Raw genomic sequence first — 18055 nt, forward strand, 5'->3', positions numbered from 1 at the left:
TCACAGGTAGCCCTGCCTTTGATAGGATAGGTAATGTTCGTGACTGGACTGGAGTCGGTGTTGGTGGGAGGATGTATGGGACAGGTTTTGCATCTAGGTCTATTTACAGGGATATGTGCCATGAGGCAACGGGGTTGGGAGTAGGGGTTGTCTAGGAAAGGACAAGGGTATTGTGTAGGTTCGGTGGGCGGCGGAATACCAATGTGGGAGGGATGGGAAGGATAGTTGATAAAAGATGTTCATGAAAACTGGAAGTGATGTTTAGGTAGTTGTTACGAGTGAAACTTCCCACTGTGCATTCTCTGGTTTTCCATATGAGCAGATTGGGTGCAAAAGAAGTCAGCTCAGAACATCAACAAGTTACAATGGTGAGAGCATGTCTGCATCTGCTGTGGAGGGCTGCTTATACTTTGGGATTGAAGCTTGGTAATGCCTCATAAGTCATGGAGGAAAAAATGTGGATGATAAACGGCAGAACAATTGAAGAATATATGAAAACTGTCATTCTGTAATGTCCAGTCAGTACATGAATGCATGTTGTGATCTATTTTGAGCTACCAGTTAAGATAGACCTGTTTTACCTTTAATTGCAAACAAAATTGTAGAGTGGAAATTTTAGGCTTATAATACAGAAGAGTTACCTCAAAGGTGGCCAGGTCATTTTAGTAGCTTGTATAGATCACATATCTCTTTCAGCAAGTCCCACTGCAAAAGGTGAAGAAGCCTCACATCACGGTCTAGCAGCACTGCATAGCAGGTTCATTACTACAAGTAACTTTTAAGAACAGAGACCGCAAGACATCTGTAAGTTAAAAGATGGCACCTAACAACCAGATCATGCATGGAATGGAACACATAATAACAAAAGCACATCCATCACACTTTACTGAAAAAAGGTGCAAATCCTTCCTGGAGATGCACCAGGGCCAGTTGGCAACAAGCTTGAAGAGTATGAACACCAGCAAGCAGTAGAAACCTCGATAGGAAGCCAGCAACACAGCAACAGGTGGCCGTCAAGACCATGTCATGCAACAGCAGCAGACACTGGCCTGCAGCAGTGGTTAGATCACACCATCTTCCAATGAGAGTAGGGGTAGTGCACTATGTACCGCAGACTGCCAGCTGCACGATCAGGACTGCAGCACACTGCGACAGTGCAAAATTGACTGCAGCCAACTGAGAAGAAATTGCGGAAATGTACCAAGAGACTACAATTCCTTGCCCCAGACAGGCTCTGGAGCGAACTGCTCAAGACACCATGCATACACTAGCTAACAAAATTGGTGAGCTAGTGTATGGAGTGGTGAACTGTCACATCAGCAGCAACCATACACCAGCACCACTGCCCACCAGTGTATGTAGCAAACATCAACCATCCATCAATCAACCATAGTAAATTCATTATCCTTTCCATCTCAGAATATGAGATTCATGTAATGACAGTACCAAAACCCATTTCACCCAGTTAGTCTCAAGCAAATGTCTTAGACCAGAAAAATTCACCCTCTCTGCCTTTAAGGAAATGGCATCCACCTTGAGAGCAGCAGCAGCCACAGTTGTCATGGTACCTTAAAGTACTTCCACATCCCACAGATGCCCAAGTCAATTTCCCACAAATGCCCAAGTCAATTTTTTCCTACAGCAAAGTACTGCCTTCACTGACCTGTGTCTGTGGTGTAGTGCATCTTGACGACCCTTTGCTTACTGTAGCTGTAATTATTGATGATGTTGGGTCAACATGGGAAAACATGTACAGCCTCATATTCAATGCTGTGCGATAATCAGTATGCTCTAAAACACTTGCACTTTCACTAGCATCATACCCTGCTGTTAGATCCGTCAGAGGTAGTTGCCTATCCCACTTTAGAGGGGGCAAGCCTCTGACAACATGCTGTTATGAGGCACGGACATACAACACCTTGTCACCTACTCGTGCTTTCACCATCATTCAACCACTTTCCATTTGTGTTTACGACAGTGGCATGAGAACAGCCAACCAGCTTTGCCATTTCCAAAATGGTCATTCTTAGGCACTGGGTCATAGCGATCCACCCTTTGTCGATGTTAGTGCATTTCCCCATTTATAGTTTGTATTGTCCTTAGAATGATTTCCCAGTCCCCTCTGCTCTATTTATATATTTTTCTTACCACAACAGATGACCACACTACTGCCTGTTGCTCATGCTTTTTCCTATTCCTTTCACGGGTTCTGATCGGACAATTTAACTAGCTTCGTGTTTCCTAATTTCATTAACTTAAACTCTGTGAACTTTGCTTCAGAGATGAAATACAGTACAAATATGCTGCATTTGAATTTTAAAGGCCAGCTTTCCTATTATGCATGTTTTATATATATATGAATACATTTGGAGATTTTAAATGTGGAGCTCTCAAACAATAAATCTAAATTAACTGCAGAGAAATTCATTTAGATATACTTTTATTCTCAACCTACTTTTTGAGACATAACAGCTGCCATTTCTGATCTATCTTTGACTAGAGCTCATTATAATAATTCTAGAGTAGTTGTATTTCACCCTCTTCTTTTGCTCCTGCTGAAGTCTCATGATCAGCCTATCCTAAAATATCTTGCAGTGACATTTCTCTACCTTTCTTCTCGTCTCCAACAATCATAATTCTCTTCCAGTTAAGGAACTGTTATGTTTAAAAGCTCAATATTACAGCCTTGCAGTTTTATCAGCCCAGGAATAGTTGCAATGGTGGTAAGAATACATTTTTCTTCTATCTTATTCTACACAAATTACAAAAATACACTGTATGAGTAATATCTCCATAGCTTTACCTAAAATTACTCTGTGGTTATCAATAACTATTTCATAAAGTAACTTATCAGATCATAAACTATTTTTAAAAAACTAACAATTATAGAAAGGCTATATGCTAATTGCCATAAAAATGACTTGCTGAGTTGCACACAGGAACAATGGAAAAACTGTTAATATTAAGCGTTCGGCCAAAGCCTTCATCAGAAAATAAAAACACACACACACAAGTATATCCTGCATACACACATGACCACTATCTCTGGCTACTCATCAAAGACATGTTTCAGTTCAGTCTGGCCTGAGTAGCCAGAGATAATGGTCATGTGTGTGTGACGTGTGCTTGTTCACGTGTGAATTCACGTGTGTTTTTCTTTTCTGATGAAGGCTTTGGCCAAAAGATTAATGTGCACGTCTTTTCATTGTGCCTGTCTGCTACTCAATGTATCATTTTTACAGTGAATAGCGACCTATCCTTTCCGTAACTGTTGATATTCAAACCTGGACTTTCCATGGTCTTAAAAAACTAATACAGAAAAAAAAACTTTTATGGCATTCAGTTCCTTGTGAAAAAAAACTAATACCACATTTTTAATATTCAACTGACTAACTAAAAAGACATCTTTAATTAATAATTACCCCAACTTCAGTATGATGAATTCCCACTTTATCCAACTCCTTGGTTATGCCACTTGTGCCAAATACATACACCTTCTTCTTAAATCCTATGTCATTTAAATAACGTGCTGATAGATATGAAGATGACAGAATTTCCTCCTGCAAAAATGATCAACAATAAGTCATTACATTTTTAAATAACTAACATGTACCTAGCCTATTACAACACATTTTCATCTGTTGGAAATAAATTGTCAAATCTGTATATCATTTGTATGTACGATTATGAATGTAATCTGCAAGTCCTTGTTCAGCATAAATTTAAGAATACATAATACTACAAGAGGTATCTTTTCTGTTCACTGGCAAATAACCAAGAGAGAATAACTAATTATACTGCACTGTTCATGACCTTTTCTTCTTTCCTTGTATTTACGACTTAAAAGAAATTCCCTGTGCAGACAACAGACTCATTCTTGTGTCAAATACTGGTTCTCTAAATTCACCATCAGCTTTTAAAAAAATAAAAAGATAAAAATTAAAAAAAACACACAAACAAACATGCCTTTTTCAACAATTTCACAGTGTTTTCTGAGCATGAACATTCTCTCCTACTTAACAACATTAAGCTGGAATTTCTTCAACATTTTCCAGCACTCAACCTTGATGGGAATTATAAATACTTGACAAGTATTTTAGAATATGTTAAATGAGAGATGTACACAGACATCTTAACAGGTACAAAACTTTCCCAGAACTTAGTTAAATTGTGGTCATTTATTCATATTTGCTGCAACTGATTTTGCTTCTTCACTGTAATTGGAATCACTTTGTAAGATTACTGTTAGATATCCTTTTTTATGTGCCTGGAACCAAAGACCCATTGCCAATTCTACAAGTCAATAATCTTGCACTTTTTTCCCTATCTCACCATGAGTGCCCACTTATATTTTGAAGTTAATTAGAAATTTGTTACAACTATGCCAGGATACCACTGCTACCTGAGATTTAAACAGGTATTAAGCTGTCTAGTTTCCACCCTCACAATTTCTGGCCCAGTCTGCATCACAGTAAAACTACAAGTATTAGAAGTCAGTTCTCTGCTTTGGAAAAGAGTAGCGTCATAGCCTTGGCACCTTTTAGATCCACAAGTGGCAATGGGGTATCCCTGTATTAGAGTGCACGCACAACAACATGGCCAGTAGATTTGCAGTTGGCTGAGGAAGCATGGGGAGAGCAGTACAGGTGGAGGTTGCCAGCAGTCAGTCAACATACTATAGGGGAAATGCCGCACTGGAGAGGAAGTGCAGTTCTACTCTGAAGCCTATTCTAGTATTTTTTGTAAATATTAAGAGGAGCCTCTCCACGACAATACTTGCATGGTGATCATTCATATAGATCTACTGTCATCTCCGATTTGGTTAGTATGTAAAAAGATTCGCCATGGGTGGGGGAACTGTAATTTGATCCACGCATCTGGGACTAATCACCCTTTTACATGGTCCTATGAAGGAAGGCAGTCAAAAAGAAGCAATTCTACAGAAGATTAGGGCTGAGGAAAAAAAGTGCCAAAGCTTGAAGACCTATGGGGAAAGAACCTCCATGACAATATAGGGTGGGAAGTAGGGCAGCTAGCAGAAATTTGGTTGCAGCTGCCTCAGTTCTGGGATTCAGAGTAAGGACTGATTTGTTCGTACTGTTTGTGTGCAAGCATTAAACATGATATTTCAGTTGAACCAGCAAACAGAAAAATTTTCATTAATGGTTTCCCTACGGCACACATTTCGATAATGCTTAAACAAAGAATGAGTTGGAAGCAGTGCTAAATCAAACACCCACAATGCAAAGGAAAAGTCAAAAAACATACCCTTCACTATTAATAGCATAAAAGATGCAGTGGACAGCATTACGTACTACAGTGCTCAATATGTAAAATAAAGAGCATGCAGAACATCAATTTTTTGTCTACTAACCTTCCATTTATTTGCTGTCTTCAGAATGGAATAGTCTGAAGTCGTCATCATCGCTAGTGCCCCCCGTATTGCTGGCACGTATCTCGAAAACCACTTCTTCCACTTTGAACACTTTTCTTGATCCACATATGTTTTTTCAACACCTCCCATGTGTCTGCAAACTGCCACCCGTTCTTACACAGTAATGGAGGAAAAGTTTTATTCCATTAGCCTCCATACATCTTCCTGCTTGAAAGTAATGTTCTTTGCAGCCACCCAGTTCTTTGCCAACATCCATGCCATTTATATAGTGTTTACTTCTGGGTGACAAGGGGGCACACGGAGAACTAAATGACCATAAAGTGCCTGAAGTTTATCTACAATGCAAATATTTGTAGATTTGTTGCTATCTATTAAGGCAAGCAAGTCAATACTTGTGATTTCCTAGTCAAATTGAATATTGTTATAATTTAGCCAATACCCCGTCCCACCTTTCCTCCTATGCATTTTTGGTAGTTTTCCATGCAGAACGCTGTGATAGCAGTGACAGGCTCTACAACAGAGTTTTTTGGCAAGTTTGGTACCATTTTGTGTTCCAGTCACCTGATAAAAAATATATTTGTTCAGCTGAAGTGCCTCACTACTTTATGTGTGTACTTCAATCAGATGTTAAATGATAAATTACCTTGAAAAAATTCCAGCATTCACCTCTTCATGGTAATCTCCCATTTTAGTTCTTGATTTGAAAATTAAAAGTGAATTTGGCACAAAACCTAATTTTTCTCCTATGGTCAGGAATATTTCATAAACACATTAATAAAATTGATGGAATTTTCTGTTGCTGCTTGGTAAAAAGCATTTAAGATTAAAAGAAATGTTCACATTTATGTTCTACAAAATCATAGGCCGCAACAAAGTGAATGTCTTTTTCAACTCTAGTCACATTAATACCATGCAGTCTGCAGAACTACATATCCTTATCAGACATCTTTGTTGCCTGTGTTTACTATAATGAGACATTGGCCTTTTGAAATTGGCGCCTTTACTCCTTCAGTAGATCCATCTGTCCACTCATATGAGAACAGTGAACATATGTTTCATCAATTTATATGATCAGCTACCCTTTTCATGGTACTTTTTTATTTTATTTAAATAGTCAAACATTTACTGCATATTTCTAAATGTTCCAGAAACACCTTCCTGTCACCTTTTTTTTTGTGCCATCTGGTAAATAAAGACACATTAATTACACAAAAATTTAAACATGAAAGTAATATATGCAACTCAAAAAAACTGACAAACCTGAAGCCTAACTTGTGGAGTAGTTACCATAATGAAGAAATATTTCCCTTAAAAAACGTAGTTTCTCTTATTAAGAGAAAAAGTGATTTTGTTCGGGGGATGCTATTTGTTTGTCATGTGGAAATTCTGTATCAGTCTTCACACAATTTGTTCATCAAAATCATTGAAATGCAAGATTTTCTTGTCTTTGAAATTTTTATCCCCTCTTTGTCTTGTCCAACATAATTATTCTGTAAACAATCTCTCACACCTCGTTATGCAGAACTCTTCCTGTAGCTAAGGTGCATGGAGACTACGATGCCATAATGTGTTCAAGCAGGACGATCAATAGATGTGCACTGCTTAGCAGATGACAGTGGACTGAAGTGGCCTCCCCTTCCAAATACAAGAATGAACTCACCCAGCATTTCATACGAAAATTCATCCCCAACCAATGTATCCTGTGCAGACACTACTACAACAATTCCCATCAAGTTAGTTATCTCCAGCCCTGTTCCTAAATGGGCATACATCAGACTTCTATTGATCCACAAAAGCTTGTGTTCTTCATGGGTTCTTACACTTGTTCTGTTCCTCAACTCTTATCATAAGTGAGTACTTGGTTATTGTCCAGTATCAAACAGATCGGCTTACAGCCTTTCATAATGAATCTGTTGGAAATCTGCTCCACCATGGTGTCTCTTGTCTATTCACAAACAACCTTCTTTGCTGTTCAAAAATGGTTCAAACGGCTCTGAGCACTATGGGACTTAACATCTATGGTCATCAGTCCCCTAGAACTTAGAACTACTTAAACCTAACTAACCTAAGGACATCACACAACACCCAGTCATCACGAGGCAGAGAAAATCCCTGACCCTGCCAGGAATCGAACCCGGGCGCGGGAAGCGAGAACACTACCGCACGACCTTCTTTGCTGTTCTTAGTAGTGCGGATACCTAAACAGTTAGTAGCTTCACTAAGATCTTTCAGCTTTCTCTTAGTTTGGTTTTGAAGACACATATCTCTTGGGGTTGTTAATGAAGATTAGCATTTCTTTCCACACATGGCAACTATTAAATATTTGAACCCTGATTCCTGCAACTGACACGTGGGTAATCTTTAGAAGTTTATATTCAACACCGTACTATCTGAAGCAGCCAACTTGCTGTATATAACCATTGTTCGGACTTTATTCTTCTTTGCAGCTATTACTCATCAAATTACTACTTAAGATGACAGAACCAGGCTTTGTATCATTTCCTTTTAGTTGTCATCACTCCATTATTTTTATGTTCATCGAATGGGATGTACAATCCACTTGGGTCCAGTAACTCAGTTTCTTCTTTATACTGTTCAGAAGTACATTCATCAAAAATAACATCTCTCAATTTTATGATTCTCTGAACACTTGATTGGAAGAGTACATATGCCTTTGATTGTTCACAGTATTCTACCAAGATACACTGAATGCTTGTTTTCCCATTTTCATTTGCTGCTTCTGGTAATGTGATTGTTCCCAAACGTTTTAAGATGTCAAAAATCCAGCTTCTTCCTAGCCCAAGCTTCTTCTGGAAGCTTTTCAGTGCCTTAGTTGGAGATCACTCAATTAGACTGACCACAACTTATTTGGAAAATTGCTTCAAACAGCATGCACCTACATTTGTCCTCTATTGTATGATTATGTTTGGTTACTCAGTTTTGTTCTGGCGTATATGGTGCTGTATATTCGTGTCAGATCCATTCTTGCATGACAAAATTTGCCAGAATATTACTCACATGCTCTCTGCCGGTTTCTGTCCTCAAGTCTCCAAATTACCAGGAACCGCAAAGAAGGTTGTTTGTAGATATACCAGATACACTATGCAGAGCAAATTCTCAACAGATTCAGCATTCAATATGCTGTTACCCCAATATGGACAGCACTGGACAAATGCTCACTCATTATATGAGTCCAAAATTAACAAAAGCAAGAAGCTATGGTGCTTTATTTTTATTTCTTGGAGTATATGCAAAAGCTGCCCTGTAATAGTCATCAATTAAAGTAAGGCAGTAAATGACTCCTCCAATTGACATGGTTTGCATCGGCCACACAAATCTGAGTTTACTGATGGCTCTCGAGCTACAGTGTTAAAGAGGAAGACTTGTTTGTATGTCCTCTAAGTAAATTACAATGGTGTATTAACTGCCCCCTTATGAAAAATGCCATTGGCCCAACATGTGTGTAGTGCACACATTGCTTCAGAGAGCTTATGACGTTGTCTTTTACACAACAAGTCTGCACTGTTTGACCACATTACTGACTTTACTATAACAAACTCTGGTCACATGGTTGGTCTAGTTGAAACTTTTCAGTGGCTAATAATGCATAAGCAACTAAATGTTTGAGTTTAAATATCTTCAACATTTCGCAGCCCTGTCAGCAACTGTATAAATATTAATTTTAATAATTAACAGCCTCAGTTGCACCGTTTACCTATGGACAAACGGTATGTTATTCTGAAGAAGGTTGGGTTATCCCGACTGAAGCCTAGGTAAATTTCTAGGTAAACAGTGCAACTGAGGCTGTTAATTACTAAAAGTAAAATGTTTGAGTGTGTCATAAATATAAAAGCCTTACCTCCAAGATAAAATAAAATGGCCTATTTCTACTGTTTTAGACAGCAGATTTGTGCTTTGTTGTTGTAAAACATAATTCCTCTACTTTACTCCAATCTTTCATGCTGCCTGTGATAACATCTACGTAATACTATACTGCTTTTCCATGTCAGTTGTCATTATCTACTATCACAACCTGCACAGCTATCACTGGTTTAAGATTATTTTCATAACATGGATCTGTGGACAAGTGCACTGAGGTGCCAGAGCCTAAATATCATTCCATCCTATGTATCTCTGTCTACAGCAGCATTTGTAAAGAATGTTTGGTGGTTCATTCATTGTCTTACTTTGCACTTATTGTGACGTTTTGCCAGAAGCCTGTACTTGTTGCAGTTACAGCACCTGGAGCCTTTTTTAATGTAACAGCATCACACTTTTTCTTGGTGACACACACAGCAGCATATCCAGTCGATCACTTATTACTGAAGTTGCCATTTGCTTCTTGCCACAGTTTAGTTTTATGGGGTCTCTCAAGATGGGTAATTTTGGATTTTCTACAATCAGTCGATTTATATTCCTCTGGTAGCCCTGCAAATAGAATACATGCAATCCATTGTTCTCTAACTTCCAAGTTCGAGCCATTAGTTTTTGTGACATAGAAATGATATCTGATATGCATTCTTCTACTAAGAATTATTTTCAAGTATGGTTGTTAACAATGTCTTCAGAAACCCTATTCTTCAGAAGAGGCCAAAGTCTTCATAAATTTGCTTGTTTGTCCCATATTTCTTTAGCTGTACGTATCTTGCAGATGAACATCTACCAACAAACGGTGGATAGCATAATTTTGGCTCTTGTGCATACTTTAATAACATCCATTATTTTGCAAGTGACACAGTCACACAATTGTCTGTGTCCCACGTAAGTTCACATAGAGAAATGCCACATACTATATTTTCTCTTCCCATCGAATTGTTTAAACAAACAAAGCATAGATTCTAAATTCCAGCACTGGTGCAATTGATATAAATCACTCCATGTTTAGCTATGTTCCCCTCCATTCTACCAAATACGGCAAGGATGTACAAGTACCTACAGAACAAGTAACACAATGAGTAAATGGAGTCTGAGAAAAAGCTGCAATTGGTTGATGCCTCACCTCTGCCACACATAACTCTGCCATGTAAATCATAATGTTATTTTAATTGCATTATAATATACCAACATGTGAGGGTCTTACAAAATATTTGTCATCATTTCAATACTCAATCCATCCACATATGTACAATCAGAAATCACACTCAATCTATTTATTTAAAACTCCGTTCCTTTTCACAGTGCAGTGTCTTCTCTGTTAATATTTACTTTGGTTTTGTCTATAGTTATTCTGCATTTCTGTTGTCTGGAAGTATTTATCCTAAGAATTATACTTTGAAAGCAGTTTAGTTCAAAGATAGCAGACTTTTTAGTTAACAAGTGTGTAACTAGCCTCTTGGAATCTCTGTATTTACACTTTCACAGTGTGTTTCATCTTGCGTAAGTAATATGAAAACTAGTGTAAAAACATTCACAGCAATGTGGCCTAATATCACTGAGTAATTAAGTTCCAGTAGAATCTGCTACTTGTACCACAAACTATTGCTACAAGATTTTTTGAGTTCAGTTTCCCCAACAACAACAAGCTCATTTTGAAGTGGAAGCTACTGGAGATTACTAGATGAGATGCTACAAATTCATAGCACTCCAAACTCATTTTCCTTGTTTCAGTTGCCTCTATTCTTCACAGTGGCCTCATTTCAGTGACTAACAGATTTGACAAATTTCTTCAGGTATGCCATATCCAGTGGAAACCTCTCATTGACCAATATATCCCACAAAACAACAAAATAGCACAGATGTTGACCACTATTTTTTCACCCATTGTTCCAAATAGTCCCAGAAATTTTCTACAGAATGAAAATCAATTGTTTCAGTGGGCCAACCGAGATGTGATTTGCTGCCTAAGAGTGTCACACCAGGAGCATGTGCATCCAGCCCTATGATTACAGCTGTTGGCATCTTGGAAGGTGAGAGTTTCCACTGTACAGCCATGCACATATTGAAAAAACGGCAACACTTGATCACTGATAAATGTAAAATACAGATATGGGTTTCATATCCATGATGAACTTTCACTCTGCAGCAGAGTGAGCAATGATTTGAAGCCTCTTTGCAGATTAAAACTGTGTCTCAGACTACATTTTTGAGTCTCAGTCCAGTTCACAGTTTTAATTTGCCCTGAAGTTGCACGATAACCTGACAGAGTGGGCCTCAGCCTTAGGAAGAAAAACACTACCAGACCTCACAGAACCACTTCAGTCCTGAAGTACAAACTCCACACTGTGTGGTTAATGATGTCACTGGGCTGTCAGTGCACTCAATATCTTGAAGCATTTGAAATGAGGCAAATTTGCAACTCTTCGGATCACACTACTTGCTTCCACAGTCAGCTACTGTCCAGTTCCCTTGTTGGTTGGCCCACTGAGGACATGCAGCTTCATGTGACTCTGGACAATGGCCTTTTATAACATACCCAACCCTGAATGTCCAATACACACAGCGCTTGCTCAGAAACTCAAGAGAGATCTGCAATTGCCGATAGCAGCAATTCCTACAGGTTTCAAACTGACTGTCATCCTTGAGATGTGTCACTCATCTCCAATCCCTGTCGGTTAGGCACTGTGGTGACTCCTTCCATTTGCCTCCACCTGTAGCAGCAGAAAACAGGCAGCACTGACCATAAACCACAGCAAAGTGCCTGCCGGATCAAGGTACCACAGCATCCCTCTAGCAACCTCGCTGGTCACTTCTGCTGGAAATAGAGCTTAGAGGAGGCACCACCTCACAGCTGTGCTCTCGGCAGCTCACCCTGTGCAAAGCCAGTGGCTTGCATCATCCTCTGCCACACTTGTGGTGGAGTATGCGCAGACAGCAGGATTTTGCACCCACATGCAGTATCAGTGTTCTACAACAGTTCGGTTAATAATAGGAGTGCTACTGCATCTTCTTCGCCGCCTTCCCGAGCTGTGTTCCTTCAAAGGACTTCCCTCGACTGCACCATACAAAGCCTGATGCTGTACGCTTATTTGTGCCTCGGTATCAGCACATAGAACATTGTGTGCAGTGTGGTGTAAATAGTACAGTGAAGTGCAGTGTGCACCAGGAGCACTGTTAAAGGCACCCCTTTACCGGCAAGTACACCACTGGAGCGAGTTTGTCCACGCTGCCAGAGGCCACTGAACAAAGTATTGTAAACCACCCATAGCCCACCCTGTTCAAAGACTCCATTAAAAGTGAGGACCCCCTTGCCAAGAGTTAGTAACTTCTTAAATTTTATTGTTGTTGTTGGTTTTTAGGAATAATATCTCCAAACTAGCTTGTGGGCCACTCCCAGCATGCCGTGTTATTTATTGTTGTCTCTATTGAATGGCATGCCTCTATAGACATGTATGCTCCTTTGGAGCATAGAAGGGAACCTAAATCATTCCTTCAGCACTTTTCATGACTACTGTTCTTATGCCATGTTCCATGACTGTGAATGGTATGTGGTATTCTGTCCAGCGAGCTTATTGTTCTTCCCATGTTAGATTCCACACAGAATAATTAACTAAAAGTTTATTTCAGAAATAAATGGTACAGTGGATTTAAAATAAATGCACACTAAAATAATGGGAACTGTTAATAGAGGCCACCATTACACTGCCAGCTGTCGTTTTCTGAGAAAATCACGGAAGTGGTGGAGAAAAGTACAGGAACTGCAGCGATCTGACAGTATACTGAGGACATTTGCATATTTGCTGTTACAAGTATAGAGAGATTTTCTTTCTCAAACATTCCTAACACACATACAGCTTTATTCCTCTTATATGTGATCACTCTAAAATTAAAAACATAAAAATAAAAAAAGGAATCTTCATCTGACTTAAAAATTCTACTTGGGTCATTTTCTATTTGCAGAATGTCTTTTTCTTTCAACTGCTGTTCTATACCTGCAAACTAGTTACAAATTTATCGCTCAGAGACATTTTCATGGGAAGTTAAGTTGTGTGCCATTTTCTCACTTTCAACTCGATGTCTTTTCCTAAACAATTTACATCTTTTCTGCCTGGTCTTGCGACAGTAAATGATTTCTGTCTTCTATTTTTTGTACTTTGCCCACCTATATTTCTTTTGGTAATGACTACTGCACTTTTGACATTAACAAAAGCTACTGGACTTGAATATGAGCCATGGTGGCTTCTGTGAGGGCATGTGTGAGATCCTAACAGCGCCACTTGCACTTGCTTTCTATCGATTCCGGCCCTCATCATATCGTCTTTGCTTGGTTAAGTGTTCCCTTTGGGGCTGTGTGGTAGAAAGTGGTGTGCGGGACACAGAGCTGGATGGGTATGCCTGAGTACTCTCCATCCTGGCAACTGCAGCGAGTTGAAACAACTGACCATTGTGTTATGGGGGCCAGTGTTTTCCTGCAGCATTGAATGCTGCCGCCAGTGAGTTTAGTGGGCAAGGAGTGGCTCTTGTCATGTGCAACCTGTTTATGAAGTGCATCAATCAACTGTGGTGTGCTAAATATGCAGGGATGTATTGAACAACTTGTTAGCAGCTACAAGCAATGGGGCAGTATTATCAGATACCTACCTGGAATTGTGAAGCTATTGGGCTTTGTGGCATTTATTTCAAATTATCTATGAAGACTGTTCAGTAAGTACTGTGCTTATAGACTGTTAATTCTGCCCAGTGTGAGCTGACCAGGAATGTGGTTCCTTTATGCCTTTCAGTGATCCCTTTTGGAGCTGTGTGTGTCAATCTGGAGGTTTCTGTAAGCACCAAGCTAGTATTTTGCAATTTTAACCCGGTAACTGAAATCATTGTTTGTTATCATTGAGTATTTGATACAGCTGATTGTAATTTCTGTTTGTTGTAGACACTATGCCTCTTCCTGGGGTGAGTTATTGGATTTGGCCTGTGACTAAAGTTGTGTGCACTCAACCTAAAGGTACGCACATATGAGTCGTGTGTGTCCATTCTTGTATTTGCACACTCTATTACTCCATGTTGAGACGCCCTTCGAGTTGTAGGGGTACACTTTAATCGGCCACCTCCCATTTGGTGCGTATCCCAGTTACAGTGTCTATTAGTATCAAGAGGCCACAGTAAGGGTATAACTTTACTTATTTAATCTTGTTTAGTTATAATGTGATTATTCTTTTAAATGACTGTTCATTGTTTCTTGTTACCGCTAGGAAGATTAACTTGCAACACACGAATGGGCCGCTCCTATACTGAAGTTCAAATAGGTGATTTCCTTGAAAATAATCTTTAATTGCCCACTTAGATATTGCTGTGTATGTTAATTTCTATGAAACATATTTGCTGTTTGTTGTTTGGTATATGTTGACAGCCTTGTACAGGCAGCAGTTGACGCACTGCCAATCTGCTGGCCAGAGGCAGGGACTCTCTTTTTTTTCATTTTGCTTTGGCGGCTTTCCCATCACACGAGGCCTAAGTATTGGCAGGTTGCACCGAATTCTACAGATTTCCCATTCCAGACTCCAGTTGAGTAGTTTACTGTCATTATTTTGGTATCGTGCCAATGTGGGGGTGTCGCCGGATGCACGGACAGAGTTCCACTACAGGTTTATTTAATCAATTAACTGTTTGTAATCAGGCCGCCATTGCATGTTGACATGTTCTTCGAGTACCACTTGTAATTTTACATGTAATGTAAATGTCTTTATCCACTGTGATATAAATTTAAATATTTAACTTTTGTATAAATTTGGCAAGAATCTTTGCGACTGTTAGTTGTCTTACGGTAGAATTGCTACTAACAAAAAATATTTGTTTGGTAATGGTAAATGACGCATCAAGTTGGGCCACCCCTCCACATGTTTTCCTTAAATTAACCCCGATCCTTATCCTGGGTCTCAGAATATTTTTTTATTCTCAGTCAGTAAAGAGGAAGGACAAAAGCTACATGATTTGGGACTTTTTGCCATTAACTTTCTAATATAATGCAACCTTGGCACACCAAATTCTTTACCGATAACAACCATTAGGGTGCCTGCTAGACAGTTTCTATAGCTTTTGTCATTGTTCAGTTTCATAATATCTCATGGGCCCCATATTTGGAAAAAGATGTTCCAGTTATTTACAGTAAGTTGTTCCACTGACTGATGCCATATCATAGGCTGGAACCAAGGTTCACGGAAATTAAATTCTAAGAGAAGAATTCATAATGTATTTAATTTTGGTAATTGACATGCTTTAATCTCAATGTAATAGATAAGCCATAATGTGAGTCACTGACAATGGATGTCAAAGATTGGATCATAATTTAAAAAAAAAATACCAGCCTCACATAACCACTTTCAAATTAATGGACAGGACTGAATTTATTTTTAATAAGTTGTTACAAATTAATGGATCTGGCCAACAGAGCACTATGACTAAATGTAATTTACAGACTTCCATCATGCATTAAAGAAGAACCCTATAACAACACCTATCTTTGTGAAAAGAATTAAAATTGTTCCCAGCACATCAATAATTACTTCCCTATTTTTTTTCTCTCCACAACTGAATGTTTAGGATCTGCTATCTTACAGTGTTACCATATAGAATGGCATAAAATTTTTTATAAGCATTCCAAAGAAAAAGATTTTACTTTTCTTGTTATTTAACAAAAATGATTAAAATGTCAAAGCCTGATGCCTGTTCCTAAAATCTGCATGGATTTATTGCCAGTGCCACCCAGCACTACGTTTTAGTCACGCATGTCCAAATGTACCTCTACATGCATGCAGGTTCCTTGTGCTTTCAGTAAGAGAAGGTAACAGTTATAGCCGAGATTATTATTATTATAATTATTATTATTATTTTATTGGTTTGGCTGACTAAGGAGCGCATGAAATAACTTATGTATTCTTTCTTTATTATTTTTATTTCTGTTTAATATGATACATTTCAGAACAATCACTACAAAGAAATCTTGTATTTCATGTGCATGTATTACATTAAAACACGTTTTTCCCATCAACTTGGCATCTTTCGATTACTGGGTAAAATGTTTTCTTTTGTCTTTTTGACACGGAAAATTTTGTTTCCAAGTTAGCAAGATATTCTCATTTGAAATAAATAGTATGACTAAAATGAGGCCAAAAGGAAAGATAAGAAGTTACTGTCTTTTAAGCCAAAATGTTTTACATATACAATTTTCACATTCTTTGTCTAGCTCTCCACAATATTTACTGGCATAAACAACTTCAAAAACAAATTAACTTTTCATCCTCGTTACAAACTTCCTTTTCACTCACAGACTACATTCTGTAAAATTATTGGCACATCCTGAAGCCCACTCTGATAATTAACATCTTGTGATGTGAAACTATAAACTGCATTCATCCATCACCAACTGTGAGCGGAAGTTACTGGAAACATGCTACACTGATAAAAATAAAATTTTAAACTGTCAATAGAAGCAAACTCCAAACTCCTATTCTTTTAAATAATAACTACTGAGAGAACATGTTTGACTGTGGCACCAGTGGGTCATAATGTTTAATAAAGCCTCATCATATAAACTTACATTTCAATCCAAACCCCAAATAATATTCATTCATTCACTCACTCATAAAGTTCCACAAGTCCACCATCATGGAGAGCCTTCAGGAATTCAGAGTAAGCCAAATTATACATCACTTGAAAACAGCAGCCACAACAAGCAACTTCTGTAAAGTACACTAGTAACCAAATACAACCAGTGTTAATCTAGTGGGCAAATTTTTCATGGAAAAGAACATACTCTAAACCTGACTTTTTAGCCACTTCACAGTGAAAGTTCACAATTATGATTCCAATAATGTGGTAATAATTAATATAACATCGATAATTATGAAAATTACTTCTATATATCCTTACGTAATTTGATAACAGTTGCAAGCAAAAGGAACTATTTTGGGGAAAGAAGGCCATTCATTATTCCCCCTCTTGCAGTACTCCAACAGTGACTTTACCTATTTTGTAACTTTACAAAGAAAACTGTACACTGTTAATTGTAGAATGTGGAGAGATTGGGGTCAACCAAAGTGTGCTGTACACTAGTCTGCTTAGAACCATGATGTAACTGTGTTGTGTGGCACGATGGTGTTGTGGACATTTGAGAACGGTATCTTGTTTGCCAAAGGCAAGTTGGCGTAAGCAGTCACATTCTCTAGTGTGAGATGTTGCAGTTTCAAAATGTTCTGTAAGTGCTGTTAGTGATTCGTTGGACTTCCTGGGGATGTTTGTGAGAAGAATATTGGAAGAGAGAAACCTAAGTTTTTCCTGGCATATAGGATGTTAAAATAACTTACGTGAATGCAACCACGTTACATCTTTGACAACCACTACCATTTCAACAGGTACACACCACATCATTTTCAAGGCACAAATGCAAGAACATAGCAGTAACTCTGTCCCTCTATTTTTTGACAAGGTAGAGAACAGATTCCACGCATAATTTAATTGAACACCTCCATATCTAAATTACCCACCCACCTCCCCAGGAGTCGGAACTCCTGCAGAAATAAAAAAAAAAAAAAAAAAAGATCATAATGTTAATAATCAACAAGAACGCTGCATGGCTGTGTAAAACATGCAGTTGCCTCGTGTTAAATTCAACGCAGCAGCTTCATTATATAAATGAACTACAAGTCCTCCAAACAAGCCGTAGCTGCCTCCATGTACTGGTAAGAGCAGCGTAATACGTCACACTTCCTGTAGATAAGTAGAAGCTCGCTG

At 38.5% G+C, this 18055-nt stretch overlaps 1 protein-coding gene across 2 annotated transcripts in view; it reads right to left on the reverse strand.

Annotated features, from left to right (window-relative positions):
• The window catches only part of LOC124790039 (glycerol-3-phosphate phosphatase), a 65408-nt gene that overhangs the window by 31039 nt on the left and 16314 nt on the right, over window positions 1-18055 (reverse strand). The window contains exons 1-2 of one of the 2 annotated variants that reach the window (XM_047257595.1): window positions 5375-5953; window positions 3423-3560 (exon numbers count right to left, since the gene is read on the reverse strand). In XM_047257595.1, the coding sequence (XP_047113551.1) occupies window positions 3423-3560; window positions 5375-5524 (288 nt within the window). In that variant the 5' untranslated portion in view covers window positions 5525-5953. Of the gene's footprint in view, window positions 1-3422; window positions 3561-5374; window positions 5954-18055 lie in introns of those variants that run through there. The other variant, XM_047257594.1, reaches the window with a different exon arrangement.

The sequence above is a fragment of the Schistocerca piceifrons genome, chromosome 3 (assembly GCF_021461385.2).
Source record: "Schistocerca piceifrons isolate TAMUIC-IGC-003096 chromosome 3, iqSchPice1.1, whole genome shotgun sequence".
NCBI classification, from domain to species: Eukaryota; Metazoa; Arthropoda; class Insecta; order Orthoptera; family Acrididae; genus Schistocerca; species Schistocerca piceifrons.